General features: G+C 41.4%; 1 protein-coding gene across 11 annotated transcripts in view; it reads left to right on the top strand.

Moving 5' to 3' along the window:
• Positions 1–21,061, top strand: part of ALG9 (ALG9 alpha-1,2-mannosyltransferase) — a 71,308-nt gene that overhangs the window by 4,608 nt on the left and 45,639 nt on the right. For 7 of the 11 annotated variants that reach the window (XM_066244439.1, XM_066244430.1, XM_066244514.1 and 4 more), the window contains exons 4-10: positions 1,051–1,121; positions 5,425–5,513; positions 7,283–7,418; positions 8,052–8,210; positions 11,692–11,779; positions 12,071–12,176; positions 19,530–19,652. In XM_066244439.1, coding sequence (XP_066100536.1) covers positions 1,051–1,121; positions 5,425–5,513; positions 7,283–7,418; positions 8,052–8,210; positions 11,692–11,779; positions 12,071–12,176; positions 19,530–19,652 — 772 coding nt within the window. The remainder of the gene's footprint in view (positions 1–1,050; positions 1,122–5,424; positions 5,514–7,282; positions 7,419–8,051; positions 8,211–11,691; positions 11,780–12,070; positions 12,177–19,529; positions 19,653–21,061) is intronic. The other 4 variants (XM_066244488.1, XM_066244478.1, XM_066244469.1 and 1 more) reach the window with 3 other exon arrangements.

Raw genomic sequence — 21,061 nt, 5'->3', positions numbered from 1 at the left:
TAGTAATATGCAATGCTTAAGGTTTTTATTCCCACTTGGGTATCCCCTATCACTTTAGTTTTGTCATGCCATCGCAGTTGTTGCTGGCAAAGTATTTTGGCTACATTTTTAGGAACACAGATAATCGTCAACTAGAAAGCTTTGGTATGCTTGTCAAATATCACAGCATGAAAACTTAAAAATGAAATAAAATCTGAGACACAGAAATGGAGTTGGTTTTGTTCACATCTACATCTATACAGTTGTCTAAGAAATACTTTTTGAATGAATAAGCTTTGTATAAGAATTTTTTCACTTTTCTTGTATCTGTAAAAGTCCATGAAATACGGCTCTGGCCAGTTGGCTCAGTGGTAGAGTGTCGGCCTGGTGTGCAGGAGTCCCAGGTTCGATTCCTGGCCAGGGCACACAGGAGAGAAGCCCATCTGCTTCTCTACCCTTCCCCCTCTCCTTGCTCTCTGTCTCTCTCTTCCCCTCCCACAGCCGAGGCTCCATTGGAGCAAAAGGTAGCCGGGGCGCTGGGGATGGCTCCATGGCCTCTGCCCCAGGCGTTAGAGTGGCTCTGGTCTCAACAGAGCGATGCCCTGGATGAGCAAAGCATCGCCCCCTGGTGGGCGTGCCGGGTGGATCCCGGTTGGGTGCATGCGGGAGTCTGACTGCCTCCCCATTTCCAGCTTCAGAAAAAAAAAAAGAAAAAAAAAATTAAAAAAAAAAGTCCATGAAATAGATACAGCATAATTTACTTAACCATTTCCGTATAATTGGACATTTTGTAATTTTTAAAGTTTTTCTTAATTAATAGCACTGTAATTAAAATTTTTATGAATAGACCCCCCCCCAATTTACTTACATATTTAGTGTGTGGGCTGGAATCATAGATATAGATACACTGAAATTTAGGAGTATGAACCTTTTTAAAGGATCCTGATACATACTACTTTTCATAAGGATTATATCAGTATATAGTATTAATGACAGGTAAGGGTGGTTTCATCTTGAAGAGTAATGACTATATTTGTGATTCTGATATTTTTTGTTCTGGGTTTCTTTCAGATTCTTGTCTTCTACTTTTTACGATGTCTTCTGGCTTTTGTGAGCTGTATCTGTGAACTTTACTTTTATAAGTGAGTATAAAAGTGCTTCTAAAAGTGCTGTGAGGAAGTTCAACATAGCATAGATTATTTTTCTGGTAACATTAAGTGTTAAAATAGAGAGTACTTTCCTTCTAGCGCCTAACATATCTAAAATGTAGTTTCTTGTTTGCAACAAATCATTGAAGGGGAATACTTCTAATTATCCTTTTTTTCCTGAGATTCATGAATACCATATATTCATATTATTTATTTATATTCTGTTAATACATATTGTAGTAGTCTTCTATTTGGAGTGAATTAGTAGAACCTTATTTTGTGTCCTAATATATAGGACCATGATTTACCTCTTTCCCTCAAGCTTGACTTGTAGGAACTTATTCTCATTGTGGGACTCACTGCCCTTATTTGCACCCAATAAACGTATTTCACAAGTACCTGTTGGTTGGTTGAATATTAGTGGAAGTATTAAGCATTTCAGAATTTCATTAATAAAAACAGCTACCTTTTTTTTACATGAAACCTGATAAGCATCTTATTTTAATAATGCTATAAAATATATTTAGACTTATTATTATTAAAAATCTTCCCACTGCAAAGCAGCTGAAAATATAAGATAAAAAACATCTTTGGGGCCTGACCTGTGGTGGCACAGTGGATAAAACGTCAACCTGGCCTGATCTGTGGTGGCACAGTGGATAAAGTGTCAACCTGGAACACTGAGGTCACCAGTTTGAAACTCTGCACTTATCTGGTCAAGGCACATATGGGAGTTGATGCTTCCTGCTCCTCCCCCCTTCTTTCTCTCTGTCTCTCTCTTTCACTCTCTCTCCTATCTAAAATGAATAAATTAAAAAAAAAAAACTTGAAAAAACCCCCCAAAAAACGTCAACCTGGAATGCTGAGGTCGCAGATTCGAAACACCGGGCTTGCCTGGTCAAGGCACATGTGGAAGTTGATGCTTCCTGCTCCTCCTCCTCTTCTCTCTCTTTTTCCTCTCTCTCTCTTTCTCTCTCCTCTCTCTCTAATAAAAATGAATAAATAAAAATTAAAAAAAAAAATCTTTGGCCTTGACTCTGGGTGAAATAGAAGAGAAAAAAAGAAAGCCAGTTCTGCCTTGGAGGTTTACAGCCATAAGTTGATCTTCATGTGGGGTCAAGACTGGAATTCAGATAAGATCTTCATGGTCTTCTAACCCCAAGCTGAGAATTGATTTTAAATTGTTCTGGGTTGGTAATATCCCCAGGCCACTTGCAAAAAGAAATGTAAGATTTCTTTAGAGGAGTGACTTTTTTTTTTTTTTTTTCATTTATTGATTTTAGAGAAAAGAAGGGTGGGGGGAGACTTTGATTTGTTCTTCTACTTTTTTATTCATTCATTAGTTGATTCTTGTATGTGCATTGATTGGGTATTAATCTTGCAACTTTGGTGCATAGGAACAACACTCTAACCAATTAAGCTACCTGGCCAGGGCTTAGAGGAGTGAATTCTTATCCTAGGTGTCAAAGAATTACCATGGGTAAAGTTTTAGTGAACAAGAAATTATAATAAAAATAAATCACAGCACAAAAGGTAACAAGACATTTTGACTAATAGCCAGCAGACATAATAATAGAAAGCTGACCTACAAAAGTTCATTTATTAGGAATTACTGAAATAAGAATGTAAAATAAGTATATTTAATATTTTTATTTATTCATTTTACAGAGGAGAGGGAGAGGCAGAGAGAAGGGGGGGAGGAGCTGGAAGCATCAACTCCCATATGTGCCTTGACCAGGCAAGCCCAGGGTTTTGAACCGGCGACCTCAGCATTTCCAGGTCGACGCTTTATCCACTGCGCCACCACAGGTCAGGCTTATTTAATATTTTTAAAGAAAAAGAGGGAATTAAATATATGAATCAGAAATGAGACTAATCAATAGAGTGAGAAGTAACTTACAAAATGGGAGAAAATAATTACAAATCATATATCTGATATAGAGGTTTATCTTAAAAATATATATGAGTAACACCTATAACTCAATAGCAGAAAAACTGATAATCTGATGATAAAGTGGACTAAGGTCTTGAATAAACATTTCTCTGAAGAACACATACAAATGGCCCACAGACATATGAAAAGACAATGTCACTAATCATCAGGGAAATACAAGTCAAAACCACAATGAGATAACTTGATACCCATTATAATGGCTAGTTTCAAAAGCAAAGACAACACATGTTGGTGAGGATGCAGAGAATTGGAACAAATGCACCATTGGTGGGAATGCAAATTGGTACTGTCACTATGGAAAACAGTATGACGTTCCTCAAAAAATTAAAAATAGAACTAGTAGCAATTCCACTTCTGAGTATTTATCTAAAAGGATTGAAATCAGAATCTTGACAAATCTGCATTCCCATGTTTATTGCAGCACTGTTTGCAACAGCCAAGACTGTAAACAACCTAAATGCATTGACAGATGAATGGGGGGAAATGTAGTATGTACATACAGAGGAGTATTATTCGGTCTTATAAAAGAAGGAAGTCCTGCAATATGTGACAACATGAATGAACCCTGAGAACATTATGCTAAGTAAAATAACCAGTCACAAAAGGACAAATACTGGTCCTGGCCAGTTGGCTCAGCAGTAGAGCATCGGCCCAGTGTGTGGAAGTCCCAGGTTCAATTCCTGGTCAGTGCACACAGGAGAAGTGCTCATCTGCTTCTCCACCCTTCCCCCTCTCCTTCTTCTCTCTCTCTCCCTTCCCTTCCCACAGCCAAGGCTCCATTGGAGCAAAGTTGGCCCAGGTGCTGAGGATGACTCCATAGCCTTTGCCTCAGGTGCTGGAATGGCTCTGGCCCCAACGTAGCAACACCCCAGATGGGCAGAGCATCTCCCCCTGGTGGGCATGCTGGGTGGATCCTGGTTGGGCGCATGCGGGAGTCTGATGGCCTCCCCGCTTCTAACTTTGGAATACCAAAAAATACCAAATAAAAGGGGACAAATACTGCATGATTCCACTTATACGAAATTTCTAAAACAGTAAAATTCATGGAAGCAAAAGAATAGAATTGTGGTTGTCACAAATTGTATGTGTATGGGGGAGATGGGAAGTTGCTAATCAATGGCTATACAATTTCAGTTATGCAATATGAATTAGTTCTAGAGAACTACTGTATAATGTTATGTCTGAGAGAACAGTAATACTGTGTTTTACACATTTGGACCTATGCCCACTGCAGTCAGGGCTATTATTTTTCCACAACATTATGCTATTTACCTATTAGTAGACATACTATTTTTTTTTTTTTTCATTTTTCTGAAGCTGGAAACAGGGAGAGACAGTCAGACAGACTCCCGCATGCGCCCGACCGGGATCCACCCGGCACGCCACCAGGGGCGACGCTCTGCCCACCAGGGGACGATGCTCTGCCCATCCTGGGCGTCGCCATGTTGCGACCAGAGCCACTCTAGCGCCTGAGGCAGAGGCCACAGAGCCATCCCCAGCGCCCGGGCCATCTTTGCTCCAATGGAGCCTTGGCTGCGGGAGGGGAAGAGAGAGACAGAGAGGAAAGCGCGGCGGAGGGGTGAAGAAGCAAGTGGGTGATACTCCTGTGTGCCCTGGCCGGGAATCGAACCCGGGTCCTCCGCACGCTAGGCCGACACTCTACCGCTGAGCCAACCGGCCAGGGCCTATTTTTTTTTTTATTTGTATTTTTCTGAAGCTGGAAACGGGGAGAGACAGTCAGACAGGCTCCCACATGCGCCCGACCGGGATCCCCCCGGCACGCCCACCAGGGATGAGGCTTTGCCCACCAGGGGCGAAGATGCTCTGCCTCTTTGGGGCGTCGCTCTGTTGCGACCAGAGCCACTCTAGCGCCTGGGGCAGAGGCCAAGGAGCCATCCCCAGCGCCCAGGCCATCTTTGCTCCAATGGAGCCTCGCTGCAGGAGGGGAAGAGAAAGACAGAGAGGAAGGAGAGGGGGAGGGGTGGAGAAGCAGATGGGCGCTTCTCCTGTGTGCCCTGGCTGGGAATCGAACCCAGGACTTCTGCATGCCAGGCCGACACTCTACCACTGAGCCAACCAGTAGACATACTCTTAATATGGAAAGTGTATGTTTCTTTGTAGGGGGAGAGCTTCTCTCCTGTGTAAGAATAAGAATATTCTTATGGGAATAAGAATACTTGGGTTTCTTATGCACATGAAATTGCTGGCAAATCTGTCAAGACCGTTTGGTATTTCACTTTAAAGGCTCTTTGGTGTTCTATGATACAGGCCTGTTTTTGTCTTTTGGTTTGGAATTTTCATCCCTAAGATTTGCTGTCCTGATAATCTTTGCCTTTCTTCTAGGGCTGTGTGCAAGAAGTTTGGGCTGCATGTGAGTCGAATGATGCTGGCTTTCTTGGTTCTCAGTACCGGCATGTTCTGCTCATCTTCAGGTGAGTAAAAGAGCGGACTCACTGATGTTTCACAGTTACATTGAAAGGAAGAACTTGTCCAGATGTAGGTTATATTTGCATAACAAATCAATAATTTGCAGACCACTGTTACCTATACAATCTTGATTGACCTTTACAACATTAAGTAAGAAAAATATTTTCTCGCTTTTGCTGGAACTTAGATAAAATGACTTAACGAAAGTCAAAGAGAGCTGTTGTTTTCATTCTTGTATTTTTATCATTGTAAGGTGAAAAACACCGGTACCCTCTGCCTGTCTTTGTTGTTAGGGGAAGGAAAATCATTTTGTGCTCAAGAATGCTCTGTGCCTAAAAACTCTGATCTTCATGGGTCTTCTTTCTTCTGCCCAGTATTTCCAATGTATTCTGTAAAGGTATACATCTTCCATTGGGCTTTTTTGACACAAAGCTTGTAGAAATTGAGAATAAAATGCTTAATCTGGAGTGGTGGCTTTCAAACCATGCTGCCAGTGAACATTTGTGTTCTGTGAGCTGAGCTAAGGTACCTTGCTGCCAAAGGGTAGCCTGTTTCCAATTCTCTGGAAAAATTAAGTGACGATGTATAATTTGTCTCAAATTTAATTTCTGATCATGTGTGCCAGAATCTGGTTTACACATTAAATATGCTAAAAAAAATAGTATCAAGCCCAAAAGTATATTTTTTCTTCATTGACTCTCAAAATTTGTGTTGTTCTGCAGAGACCTCAGAGCTCCATGCCTGAATAACTTTGAGAGCTAGTGTCGGAATGAGACTGCGCTCTGTCCCCCAAGCTGGCAGAGACCTCAGGTTCCTCTGCTCCCCTTGCCGTTGCATTGGCAGCTAGAATCTACAGCTGTGATGGCATTGATACTAGTTAGCTTTTTTTTTTTTTTTGGTTACTTTGCTACTCCTAAAATTGATTCTTTAGTGAGGGAGATATCTGGGAGTGTCTTTAGTTTTGTAATCTCAGTCGAGGTTTTTAAGGCACAGATCAGTTCAAGGCATCCTTTGATAGAGCCTCTGAACCCGTTGTCGAGTTTCTTAAACCATATTGCCTGTTCATTGTGGTTATTGTTGGAGCTGGTGTTGACTTGTTCTCCCAGTGCTAGGTGAAGTAGGCCTCATATAGCAGGGAGAAGCAGATCTGCATTTCTGTGTAGAGTTGGTAGAAACACTTCACTCAAATGTCACTGTTGCAGAGGACCTGAAAATAGTCCTCTGCTGTATAAAGCAGCGAAGCAATGCTAAATGGAAGTAAGCAGGGAGATGTCTAAGGCCATACGTATCCATGTCAGTGGATGCAGGGTGCAAAGCAGGGACACCACCCAACATTTGGCTCTTGAGAAGGCTTCCTAACATTCTTGGGGGGTACATGTTGGTATCTGGACAGCCTCAAAAGATTGTCAGAAGGTAAACTTCTTCAGAAATAGATTGTCAGCAGTGGCTCAAAGTTTCTTGAAGCATATTCTCTGTCTGGAAATATAACCTGGGGTTATACCTGAGGAACCTGAAATTCTGTGAGTTTTCAATTCGGGAGACAGGCTGGGAGAGGTGATGTGTTGGTAACTAAAAATCATGAGCAAGAAAATAACCATTACATTTTGTTTTTAAAATGTGTATCATTACTGCCCATTTCTAATGTAGCATTGCTCAAATATGTTTCTGGTTATTGACATTTTACAATATAGGTAGATTTTTAATAATTGATACTTAATAAGTCTCAAACTCTTGTCCCTATGCCCTCTTTTTTTTAATTTCCCTACCCTTGCAGCATTTCTCCCTAGTACTTTCTGTATGTATACTACATTGGTAGCCATGACCGGCTGGTATATGGACAAGACTTCCATTGCTGTGCTTGGAGTGGCAGCCGGGGCTCTCATAGGCTGGCCGTTCAGTGTGGCTCTTGGGTAAGAAATGAGCACAATTTGTCTTTCTTATATCACTGGGCACATAGTATTCTCTGCAGAGGAACTACAGGTAGAGGAATTATTTGTATTTACAAAGCCTTGGAAATGGAATGTTTCTTAGTGCTTGTTGTTGTATCTGCTATATCTCTGACATAGCTAAACCCCTTACAAACTTTATCCCTAACCATATGACAGCTTGGTAAGAGAAATCAATGATTCATGCTTTATAAATGAGGAAGTAAAATCCAAGAGGTTGATAACATGCCTTTAAGGTCATGCTTGCTTTGGGATCCAGGCTTTCCTGACGCTGCAGCTGGTGTTTCTCCATCCTGCACTGCTGCTGTACGTTTCCTAGTCACCAAGCTGGACGTCCGAGCTCCTTTAGTCCTTTCACTTTCTGGTCCCAGAATCATTTTCCTGTGTTCCATAGTGTTTCTCATTCCACCTGTGCTTGTTGTTCCCATTGCTTCATGCTGTCTGAATCTGTTGCCTGTATAACTAGTGATGTAGAAAGGTACTTTAGTTAGATGGTGAGGCTATTGTAGTAGTAGTGCATCTTTATTATCTAAAAAGGTACCAGGTTGTTTGAGGTAAAAAGAATTTTTTTAAAAATTTTTTATTTATTCATTTTAGAGAGGAGAGGGAGAAACAGAGAGGAGAGACAAAGAGTGAGAAGGGGGGAGGAGCTGGAAGCATCAACTCCCATATGTGCCTTGACCAGGCAAGCCCAGGGTTTCGAACCGGCGACCTCAGCATTTCCAGGTTGACGCTTTATCCACTGCGCCACCACAGGTCAGGCTAAAAAGAATTTTAAATTTTCTTCTCCCCTAACATAATCTTCAAAGTAGTCAATGCTAATAGTTTTATGTATATCTTTCCAGAAATTATCCTTGCATGTGTAAATGCATATACATACATGTATGCGTACATACCAAAATTCTTAAAACAGATAGACTTATTCTGTACACATGTGTATCTTCTATTGTACATAGATTTATATCGTTCTTTGTATCAACTGCATAGCAGTTTGTTGTATGACCGTTCATAATTTATTTAGCCATTGCCTATAAGTAGACGTTTGGTTTTCATTTTTTTGCTTTAATATAGAATGCCTCGGTGAACATGTTTACATTTCTATATACTTTTGGAAATTTATCTCTGGGCTATGTTTTAGAAGGGGAGTTACTAAGTCAAAGAATAGGCATTTTAAACTTTCTTAATTGCCTTTTTTTTTTTTTTTTTTTTTTTACAGAGACAGAGAGTAAGTCAGACAGAGGGATAGATAGGGACAGACAGACAGGAACGGAGAGAGATGAGAAGCATCAATCATTAGTTTTTCATTGCACGTTGCAACACCCTAGTTGTTCATTGATTGCTTTCTCATATGTGCCTTGACCGCGTGCCTTCAGCGGACCGAGTAACCCCTTGCTGGAGCCAGCGACCTTGGGTTCAAGTTGGTGAGCTTTTTTGCTCAAACCAGATGAGCCTGCACTCAAGCTGGCGAGCTCGGGGTCTCGAACCTGGGTCCTCTGCATCCCAGTCTGACGCTCTATCCACTGCGCCATCGCCTGGTCAGGCTTAATTGCCTTTTAAAGTCTGATTTCTCCACCCTTACTCTCTTCTTCTGTCCTGTGTATTATCCTGAGATTTTTTTTTCCCCCAAGATTTTGTTTGAGGCCCTTCTCTACTTTCTGCGTCTCTGCACCTTTTCAGTGATCCCATTCTTCATATCTGGTCAGTCATCTCTTCACTTCCCTCTGCCTTCTTGGTTGCTGCTTAGCTGTCTCCATTCGTATTGCAGACCTGAGTGGTCATCTTCCTCCCTTCCTATTTCCTTTCCCATGTCTCCATCTCAGCAAATACTACCACCTCTGTGCTGAGCCAGACCTGAAAGCGATCTGTGACTGTCTTCTCTTTCTCATGTCCTACTAATTTATTCTACCTCCTGAATATCTTTGAATCTGACTACTTTTCTTCACCTCTCACTTCTCCTGGGTTACTATACAGCCTCCTGAAAAATCTTCCTGCCTCTGGTATTGATCCTCTCCACATTCTTCTCTCCCATTCAAACTAGAGTTATATTTCTAAAATACAAATACAATTGTGTGACTCCCTGTTTCTTGTTAAACTCTGTAATAGCGTCCCCATTGCTCTGTGTCACAGAAGCTGGCAGCCTGTGTCCTGTGGAGCAGATCCAGATAGCCTGTCTTTGTATAGCCCAAGAACTAACATTTTTACATTTTTAAAGGATTGTTAAAAAGCAACACACACACACACACACACACAGAATATGCAACAGAAACATATGTGGCCTTGCAAAGTGTAAAACATACTGTCAGGTCCTTTAAAGTTTGCCAGCCCCTGTTTTATGGTGCCCAAACTCTAACATCACTCAAAAAGTCCTTATCTTGCCTCCTTTTAACCTCTCCAGCCTCCTGTTTCTTAGTTCCTCCATTCCTTTTGCTCTCTACTCCATCTGCATTGAACTTCAGGAGGTTCCCCAGATATAGCTGGTTGTACGTTTTGATTGGTCTGCCTTTAGCCAAAATAAGTGACTTCAGGATCATAGTCAGTCAGCAGTCTACCATCATTTACTGAATTCTTTATGCTAGGCATGACTGACACTGTGAAAAATAAACAGTTTATGGTTCCTGTTCTTTTGGAGCTTACATTTTAGTAGGAAGAACAGATAATTAAAAGTATGATGACTTGAGCTTGACCTGTGGTGGCACAGTGGATAAAGTGTTGACGTGGAACGCTGAGGTCACTGGTTCAAAACCCCGGACTTGCCTGGTCAAGGCACATATGGGAGTTGATGCTTCCTGCTCCTCCCCTGCTTCTCTCTCTCTCTCTCTCTCTATCCCCCCTCACTAAAATAAATTAATATAAATTAAAAAAAATAATTGTGATGACTTGTGTGTTACATGCTGTTGAGTTGACTGGCAACCCTACAAATGAGTAGTGTCCGGTGTCCTGACCTCAGCAGTCCTGCTCAGCTCTGTGGACTCAAGCCCATGGCTGCTACTAGGGAGTCAATCCATCTCCTATCTGGTCTCCTCCTTTCCTGCTGCCTTCTCTTTCCCCAGCATCCTTGTCTTTCCCAAAGAACCTCGCCTTATTAAAGGAGAAATATAGTGCATGGGAATGTAACCAGTTGGGGAGGAAAAAATAAAAACACGTGTTAATGCGAAATTAAGGTACTAAGATGTGGAAATTCAAATTATAAAAGATGATATTCTGTTACAGCACATGCTAATAAATAAACAATAGAGATGATAGTGCCATGTAAATGCAGAGATGGGGACACTGACTCTGTAGAGACCTTATGGAGGAAGTAGGAGTGGAGTCTGTAGTTGGCCTGTGGTAGATTTGTGTAAATAGGTTGGTGTAGGGAGGGAATTCTTTGTGACTGGAGCATGGGTAAAGGCTCAGCTTAGCGTCCAAGATTTGGAAGTCATGGATATGGAGGTTATTGTTCCTGCAACAAGAGTGGAAGCACTTACTCAGAAAATGTGGAGAAAGAAAAGCAGAAGCTTGTTTTGGGAGCTATGACCATCATAGGGCACAGCCATGAGGTGGGGAAAAAGATCCCAGAAAGGAGCACTGGGGAAGAGGCTAGGAGAGAACAGGAGCTCGGAAGTCTGAAAGGAAGGAACAGATGCTTTGTGTCAGGTGCAGCAGAAAGACAAAGGGCAGTGAGACTTATGAAGAGACACTGGGGCTAGCTGAGAGGTGGTTCCTATTGACCTCAGATCAGTCTTAATAGCTTGGTGCTAGGCCTTTAGGAAGAAATAATGAAGGCAACATACATACTTCTTAAGAAATTTAAGTGAAAGGAAGAGGAGTAAATGGTATTAGAAGAGGATATATCAGAATTTAAGTCAAGTTTATATTATGATATTGCTGAAGTCTCAATTTATCATGAAAGGGAGAAATCATTATTTGTTTATTTGGCAGGGTAAGTGTAGGACAGTAGGCTATATTTACTTATAATTAATATACTTTAAATGCCCATTACATATAAATATATATAAAACAGAGCTTGTTCCGGAAGCTTAGTACTTACGTTTCTGGTGCATTGTGGGATGAACAGCACTCCAATGGGTCCTATGAGGAGAACAGTGTATTTTTGAGAAGACATCCTTGCATGTACCACCTTTTGTCCTCACTAAAACTGCTGGAGACTGCTCTTCTTAGTTCAGCATGAGGTATGTGTGAATATGCCTGTCTATATTCTAACTATTTAACTCCCCACTTTCTGTTTCTCTGTTAGTTTACCTATTGCCTTTGACTTGCTGGTCATGAAACACAGGTGGAAGAGTTTCTTTCATTGGTCACTGGTGGCCCTAATACTCTTTCTGGTAAGTTTTCTCTTTTTCTTCTTTTCTAAAGCTGTAATGAAAAGTTTAAATTTTTTAAAAATTTTGTTTAATATATTGGGTAACCGGTTAATAACATTATATAAGTTTTAGGTGTACAGTTTTATAACATATCATCTGCACATTCTACTGTGTGAAAGCAACTTCTGATGTGGGAAAGACAATGTTAGGAGTTGATTCTGCTTTTCATATTGAGATTTATCCTATTAGCATTGTGAGAATGTTTCCAGAGCAAAATTCTTGAGTTACTATGTGTTTTCTGCTCTGTTTCAGGTGCCTGTGGTGGTCATCGACAGCTACTATTATGGGAAGTTGGTGATAGCACCATTGAACATTGTCTTGTATAATGTCTTTACTCCACATGGACCTGATCTTTATGGTAAGGCCTTATGAGATTGGGCAAGAGTTAATGTAACCAAAAAACGCCGGTTTGACTGCCTCCCACAAGGAAAGCCAAGCTCGTGAGTCAGGTGCTGGTTCAAAAGGAAAGAGGTTTATTCAGGTACGGAGACCTGGGAGAATGGTGGACTCCCAGCTTTCCTCCCTGGTCCATCCCACGGCCCTTATAGGTATGGAGAGGGGTGTCCAATTATCTTGCTAGATTTTGGCATGCTTGGTGTAAAAACCTCCCTCTCTGCATCTTGGTCAATGGGGAAGACTTCCTGCTGCTGCCTATCTACGGTGACATTAGGAAATAGCTTAATTTGCCTGAGCTTTGAAATTTTAAATTAATTGCCTATTTTTAAATATGGCTTTTTCTTTTTTTGCTGGTAATATTCTTGTTTAAAAATAAGTATTATTTGACTATAGCACAATGATGATATGTTGCCACTAAATATTTCTCTTTGATTAATGTGATATTTAGATTTAGCTTTCAGTTGGTCTTGCTATTTGTTATTCTCAATTTTTATTTTTGGTTAGGTGAGAGGAGGGGAGATAGTGAGGCAGTGTTTTGTTCAGTGAATTGATTTTCCAAACTGCGTAAAGAATAATTGCTAAGTGAAGGAATTATAAAAGGCTGCTTTGTGGTTCCAAGATCCCCAAGGATGTGAGAGAAAACCACAGTTTTAAGTTTTTGCCTCTAGATGTCTCACTTTAGCTAGGGAGGGTGCATGTTTTTAATTGCTTCTTGTGTTAGATTACTTGTAAAATTTTATTTGATTCTGCAAGAAAAGGGAGACTTCTCTTAGACCTAGATGCACATTAGAAATTAATTTACATGGAACCTAGAAGAATATCTATTATGTGCAGGTAAATAAATTGTGTTAATTTGAGTTTAATTTTGAAAAATCAGCTTCTCTACCTTTTAAATGGGTATTCATACTGATGGTCTGACTGCTTATTTGTAAAACTTTTGAGTATATAAATGTTCTGTATTTTTTGTAGTCCTTTAGATTGATGAAGTTTATAAATCTGGAAATAAGCAGTTTGTTAGTGAGAGTAGAGAGAAAAAATAAATTTTGATTTAAGTTTATGTTCCTGCTCTAACAGTGAGAGGGTCAAGGAGCCCTGGGGTAGGTTTTGTGGACCCAGCAGAGCAGTCTTTCCCTGAAGGTTGGTATCTGCTCTTCATTTTGGCCAGTTTTTACTGGGAAGAATCCTTGGGGCTCTCTTTGCCTTCTTTGCTGAACCTGGGACTGCTTCAGTTCAGATTTTGCTATTTTGGATATACAGGAACTGATCACTCTCCCAGTGGTTGAAAGGGCTTTTTTGGGACAGTGGGAATTGTCATACTGGCTGTCAATAGGACTGAGGCAGTGCTATAGTCAACTCAAAGGAGGGGTTGTTTCTTTCTTTATTTTTGTTTAGGTGATATTGTTTAGTATGTAAATTTCAAGTGTACAACATGATATTTAATATCTGTATACTTTATTGCATGCTCATTACCCAAACTCCAGTTTCATCTGTGACTATATATTTGATCTAGAGGTTCCTTGATGGTTGAATTTTTTTGTGCTTTTGCCTTGTCTTTCAATTTGACAATTGAAGGGGAGGGAGTTGACTTTCATTCTTTTAAAGAGCATGAACTCCTTTTTTGCTTTTAGCAGGCATATAGAGGGAATACTTATTCCATCTTAGGAGCAGGCAGTCTGTGTGTTCTAGGTCTTCAGTGAATTTGTCATGAATGAATGAAGGAATGAATGAATGAATGAACAAATTCTAGAGCATCCATCAGATTACAGTAGTGTATGATTGCTGTAATGTCCTAGAACTATTTTGGTTAGATCTGTTGTGGTGTACTAGGTTGGAATTTTCTTGATACCAAATAAGAATAGTAAAGATATAAGTACTTTTAAACCCAAGAGTATTTTGTGATTGATTGTCAGCTACTTTTGTTATAATTGGTGAATCCATTCAGTAAATATTAAAGACTTATTTTTTGATAGATGTTTTGATACTATACAGTTAGTTGTTAGACAGTGAGACAACCTGTCTTTTATCACAGAAACTCCAGCATTTTTACTTTACTTACATGTTGGCACTATTTGGCATTTTGAAAGAGTCTCCTGCTCTGATTTCTTCATTAACTGTGGTAGGCACACCATTTCTTATCTGAAAATTCAAAATGCTGGTAGTTTTTTCTTACATCCCTATAAAGCCTTTCAATACTTCTTGAGTGAATGTATAAAAGGATTTGAGTTAAAGAGATATTAAATAATTTGATTTTGATATCACGTGTCCTCATAGAATTTGCTGTTTAATGCTGCAAACACAAGAATAGATAATTACAGGTGAGTGTGTTATATGCTACAGAGCAGAGATAGTCAGGAATCATAGGAGCAAGTCTTTCTCAGGGCAACTTCTCAGAGCTGGTCGTCCTTGAGCTGAGCCATGAAGGAAAAGTAGAGGTTTGGTAAGTAGACATTAGCAAGGTACATTTCAGGCAAATAGAATGTCAAGTGTAGGGACTACTGAGACAAAAAGACTGACTATTGAGTTTTTTTAAAAGACTTAAAGTACTTTTACAGCATTAGCTGAATTTTAGTTAGAAATTACATAGGCACGAGCAATATCATTTTAGTCTCTCCATTGCGATTGTAATAATATAAATATCTACTATCTCTGTGGTTCCTGGTTTTCTAAGGGAACTTCTTACGCTTTCTTGGCTAGATAACATATATGAATGATACATTCCCAACCTAAGCATGTCTGTTTTTGAAGCCAGGGGAAAGAAATAAAGTTTTCGCAGCATTAGTAGCTTCTGTTTATTGAATGCCTACTAATTACCAGAAATTTTATATATGCTGTCTTCTCCTTACAAAAGTTCAGTGAGATGGACATTATTTGTCCTTATTCCTAGATGAGGAAACTGAGGTAGAGTTGATGAGGGACTTGCAACATAATTCAATGAATTGTAGAAATGGTCTGAGAGCCCAGGGCTGTCTGACTCCAAAGCCTGTGTTCTTTCCACTGAAAATAGCCTTAGCAAAACCTAGAGTTTGGCTATTGAGATTTTACAGGAGAATAAGGTTGCAAAAAACAGAGTTGGGAATAGTGGAAGATAAAGTCCATCTGTAGAATGGGCTGGTGCAGTTTGGCATGGAGGCAGACTGGCATGTACCAGCAGGCTCTCCTTCACCAGGGAGCGCTGTGTCAGGCCCTTGTCGGAGAGAATGTTTGGACGAAGTGAAGAATACTTGGCATTTAGGAAACTTATAGTAGTGTAGACGTATAATTGCAAAGTTATCATAGGCAGACATCTGTGTGGGGTTAAAGATCAAGAGGTGAAATTTAGTGTTGCAAAAAAGGGAGTGGTCTTGGCCCTGAATTTGCCTCTTAGGCTTGTAACATTTCGAGTTCTAAGATGTTCAGGCTGGTGAGCATTTTTGTGTGGCAAGTGAAAAAGAGTGCTCTCTGGTGAGCGCCCAAGCGTAGGGAAGGCATGGGGGACGGGAAAGAAGTGCTCTTCCCTCAGAATAATGGGTCTGCTCAATGGTGCCATCCTGCCGCTGAGGATACAACCCCTGCCTGTGTATGTGTTTTTCAACATCTGTCAGATCCCGCCTGACCTGTGGTGGCACAGTGGGATAAAGCATCGACCTGGAAATGCTGAGGTCGCCGGTTCAAAACCCTGGCTTGCCTGGTCAAGGCACATGTGGGAGTTGATGCTTCCAGCTCCTCCCCCCTTCTCTCTCTTTCTCTGTCTCTCCTCTCTCTCTCTCTCTCTTTCTCTCTCTCTCCCTCTCCTTTCTAAAAATGAATAAATTAAAAAAATATATATTTAAAAAAAAAACATCTGTCAGATCCCTTGGACAAGGGATTTTAGAAGGGAGAAGGGAGTGCCTTCTGTTGAAAGGCCCACAGTTTTCTGTTTTGCTGTGGCAGAGGAGTAAGCCCCAGTGTAGTCTGGAGAGGCCTACTTGGAGTTGACTGCCAGCCAGAACTCATCTAGAACCTTCCTGCTTTGTTGAACGCTGGTGGCTTTCCTTCTTGAGGTACAAATTTGACATTTATAAGGATGATTCACTATAATATACTACCTACAGTTCTGTGAAATAATAAGCCTGTATAGTAGTTCTTCATTCAAGCTATGGAACAGTAAACATGCCTTCCTTTAGCCTGTCTCAAAGCTTATTTGAATGAAAGGAATTGACTTTCTGTGTAGAAGGACATTGGTGAGTCCCTCCTTGCGAACCCCACTTACCCTACCTTTGTATCGGTTAAATGCTTAGCATGTCATCCTGATGTCGTTTTCTCTGCATAGTTTAGCCCTGACATTTCCTGAGCAGCAGTGTTGAGTAGCTTCCTGGAGATAAAAGTTTTTATCCTTTTCTCTTTTAAGGCAAATGTCTCATCAAGTACGGGAGGATGCTGGCTAACAGAATTTACAATTTTTGTTCCCTTGGCCTTTGTTTTTAATACTGTTGTCTCTTGAACCTTTCCCACTCTTGGCTTATCCCCTAGTTTTTGCCCCATCCTTCAGGGAAGTAAGTCTATTATGAAATAGTCACAGCCTAGCTCACTTGGGTCTGTGAGCACTTGAACACATAAAAATAGAGTTTACCGACAATACTTTTGGTTCTACATCCCAGGTTTCAGTATACCGAGGTAAAAAGACAGCCCTACAGGAGGGGATAGTAAGTTGTGGTAGACACAAATATTTTCTGGAAACTAAAAGCTTACCTGAAAAACAGTATGTATTTGCAAGAATCAAAGAGAAAGAGGCTTTTTTCTATTGATGCTTAGTGTCTGTAATAGGTGATGTCATGATGACCCCGTTCCTTTCTGGTCACTTCTTTTTTCTCTCAAGCTCAGATTCCCCGAATTTGCTAAGGGAAAGGCAGGCCAAGGTTGAGGGCACTGCCTCCACACTGGCAGTCCGGAGAGATTGTGCCAAAATTAACTCTCTGGAGTCCTCTTGAAGAACTCAGTTTAGGAAATGTGTTGTTAAATATTAATTAAAAACCAGAGAAGACATATTTCTGTTTTGAAAATGAAACAATCCATTTTTTTTTGAACTCAAAAGGCTATTTGTAAAGAATACAAGATGTAAATGTCTCTAGTGAACTTAGCCAAGGTCAGGATCTTGTTCCTGAGTAGTCTTGATCATTGTATTTAGGTAGACAGGAAGGAGTGAGCTTCCCCAAAAGTTGACACACAGGTGAACTTGAGTCCTTCTTTAGGGTGTCCCCTCCCTCTTATTCCTCCTCTAAGTGTTTCTAGCATTACGGATTTGGTTTCTAATCTTATTTTGCTGTGCAAGCTGCAGAAATGCCAGGCTTTCCTGGCTGTTCCTCTGCCTCTGATTACCGTTTTAAGCAATGCTGATTGCAGGAAATGGCTGTGGTGCAAGGCGGCTGTCACAACACCGTGATTAAACCCATGTGTATCATTCGCTGCCTAATTGAAGTCCTCACACAGGGGAAGAGCAGATGAAGAGCCTGCCAACTGTGCAGGGTGCTGTTTCTTATTCTTGGGGGTTAAGGATTTTGAGTTAAAGAATTAATGTGAGGCTTGTGTTTTTAGCCATTTTGTTTCATTCTGAATCTTCAGAACTTCTGATCAGGGTCTGGGTCTCTGTGTATTGTTTTCCTAAGGAAAACAGGTTTGCTATTTACCAACACGAGGTCCTCTGTATACATGACTATAAAATAGTGGTTGAGCATATCAAGAGGAAAGATTTTAGACTGAAAATGGGATGAACAGGTAATTAAGGAAATGGGAAAATCTCAAATAGCTAGATTTAAAAAAAAAAATTTATTATTTTTTTACAGAGACAGTCAGAGTGAGGGATAGACAGGGACAGACAGACAGGAACGGAGAGATGAGAAGCATCAATCATTAGTTTTTTGTTGCGCATTGTGACATCTTAGTTGTTCATTGATTGCTCTCTCATATGTGCCTTGACTGCAGGCCTTCAGCAGACCGAGTGACCCCTTGCTTGAGCCAGAGACTTTGGGTCCAAGCTGGTGAGCTTTTTGCTCAAACCAGATGAGCCCGCGCTCAAGCTGGCGACCTCGGGGTCTCAAACCTGGGTCCTCAGCATCCCAGTTCGACGCTCTATCCACTGCGCCACCGTCTGGTCAGGCCCAAATAGCTAGATTTTACAAGACTGCTCCCCCTTCAGATGCCAATGGGAAGGCCAGGTTGTCACTGTGCTTCTGACCCACCAGCTACAGATTGGAAGTTCCAACACCCCTTCTTGGTTCAATTTGCTAGTGCAGCTCACAGAACTCAGAGAAATGTACTTAGGTCTGCCAGCTTATTATAAAGGGTACAGGTGAAGAGCCAGATCAGAGAAACACATAGGGCAAGGTATGTGGGAGGGGCTTGGAGCCTTACGCTCCCTGCTTTCCTCACACTTCCATGTGTTCATCAACCTGGAAACCTGTCCTTTTGGATTTTTATGGAGGGATCATTACATAGGTTTCACTGATTAAATCATTGGCCATTGGTGATTGAACTCTACTGCCAACCCCTCTTCCTGCCCCTGAGGTCATAATTCAGGGGGTACAGCTGTAAATTCTGACCTTCTAATCACAAGATTGGTTTCTCTGGCAGCTAGTCCCCAACTTTAGGTTATCAAGAGACTTTCCTAAAGTCTCCTAATAAACATAACAAAGGCCCTGGCCAATTGCTCAGTGGATAGACAGCCCAGCATGTGGATGGTCAGGGCACACAGGAGAAGCAACCATCTGCTTCTCTTTCCTCCTTTTCTCCTTTCTCTTCCTCTTCCCTTCTCACATTGAGCATCAGCCCCAGGTGCTGAGGATAGCTCAGTTGACTCGATCATTGGCCCCAGACAGGGTTGCTGGGTGGATCCCGGTCTGGACGCATGTGGGAGTCTGTCTCTATCTCCCCTCCTCTCACTTGAATATACATATATATAACAAAAGATACTTTATCTCTCTTATTAGGACATTCCAAGGGTTTTAGGATTTTTGTACTGGGAATGGGGATGAAAACCAAATACATATTTCTTTTTATAAATCACAATATCACCACTAACCTATTTAAATTATTTGGTTCTGAAAAAGAATTAGTCCAATTTGGGCAAGGCTATTCAAACTAAAGTGGTCAGTATAGAAAACACAGCTAAATATTTGAAACTTGATTTCTGTCTAAATCATGACCAATCCTGTTCTCTTCCCATTCTACTCTGCTTCCTATGTATGGCTGAGCATGGGAAGAGTGGGCTTTTGGCCTCTCTCTAACATTACAAGTCAAACCCTGCGATAGGTACTAAAGGTATCCACTAATGCCATATTTATTATCTCCTTGTCTCCCTCAGGTACAGAGCCCTGGCATTTCTATTTAATTAATGGATTTCTGAATTTTAATGTTGTCTTCGCTTTGGCTCTTCTGGTCTTACCGCTGACGTCTCTTATGGAATACTTACTACAGAGATTTCATGGTGAGTTGCATAGGGATGGTAGGTTTTTTGGGAGGAAAGAGCAAGTAACAATGTATATCAAGAAGTGAAAAGGAGTCTGATTATTTACCCTCCGTTTTCTTCCTATGGAGATGGTCGGCTTACTGACTACTCTGTATGTGTAGATTATTTAGACCACTGTAAAGATTCTATTAATTTTTTTTTTGATTTTTTTTTTTTTGTATTTTTCTGAAGCTGGAAACGGGGAGAGATAGTCAGACAGACTCCCGCATGCACCCGACCGGGATCCATCCAGCACGCCCACCAGGGGCGCTGCTCTGCCCACCAGGGGGCGATGCTCTGCCCCTCCAGGGCATCGCTCTGCCGCGACCAGAGCCACTCTAGCACCTGGGGCAGAGGCCAAGGAGCCATCCCCAGTGCCCGGGCCATCTTTGCTCCAATGGAGCCTTGGCTGCGGGAGGGGAAGAGAGAGACAGAGAGGAAGGAGGGGGTGGGGGGTGGAGAAGCAAATGGGCGCTTCTCCTATGTGCCCTGGCCGGGAATCGAACCCGGGTCCCCCGCACGCCAGGCCGACGCTCTACCGCTGAGCCAACTGGCCAGGGCTCTATTAATTATTAATACTTGCAAGTTAAACTGATAGGGAGGAGTTTTATATGTATCCATCCCTTAAAATGAGGAAGTCAGTATAATTTATGGAACCACCAGGGAGGCAAAAACACTTATAAAATATCAGCAGATAAGCCTGTTTGATTGAGTCTATGTTTTTTAAAGAAGTGTATGTTAAACCTGACTAGGCAGTGACGCAGTGGATAGAGCATTGGACTGGGATGCGGAGGACCCAGGTTAGAGACCCCAAGGTCGCAGGCTTGAGCGCGGGTTCATCGGCTTGAGTGTGGGCTCACCAGCTTGAGCATGAAGTTGGTCACTGGCTTAAGCATGGGATCATAGACATGACCCCAAGGTCACTGGCTTGAGCAAGGGGTCATTTGCTCTGCTATAGCCCCCTGGTCAAGGTACATATAAGAAATCAGTCAGTGAACAACTAAGGTGCCTCAATGAAGACTTGACGTTTCTCTCTCTCTTCCTGTCACCCCTATCTGACTCTTTGTAAAAAAAAAAAAAAGTCTATGTTAACATGTAGATTGCTTCAGATAATCAGTGCTAGAGGCGAACGTTCTCTAGGAATTTACTTCCACCTCAAATCTGAAAACTAAGCCATGTGGGGATTCCCTCAAGTTGGTTACTACTGAGTGTGAGAGGCTTGGACTCCCATGCAGCACGATGTCTCTCTCTGTTCCTTGCGCTTGTGTATGCCACTGTGAGGGGTTTGCCATCTTTGCTTGCTCTGCTTCTGTGTCTCACGGCCAATGTTGTCATGGTGCTGGCCTTCTCATGCCCATAGCTTCTTTCATGGGAGACAGATTTGAGTA

This window comes from Saccopteryx bilineata, chromosome 1, assembly GCF_036850765.1.
Source record: "Saccopteryx bilineata isolate mSacBil1 chromosome 1, mSacBil1_pri_phased_curated, whole genome shotgun sequence".
In the NCBI taxonomy this organism is placed as follows: domain Eukaryota; kingdom Metazoa; phylum Chordata; class Mammalia; order Chiroptera; family Emballonuridae; genus Saccopteryx; species Saccopteryx bilineata.
The sequence above is the reverse complement of the archived record's forward strand: the minus strand, read 5'-3'. Positions and strand labels throughout refer to the sequence as shown.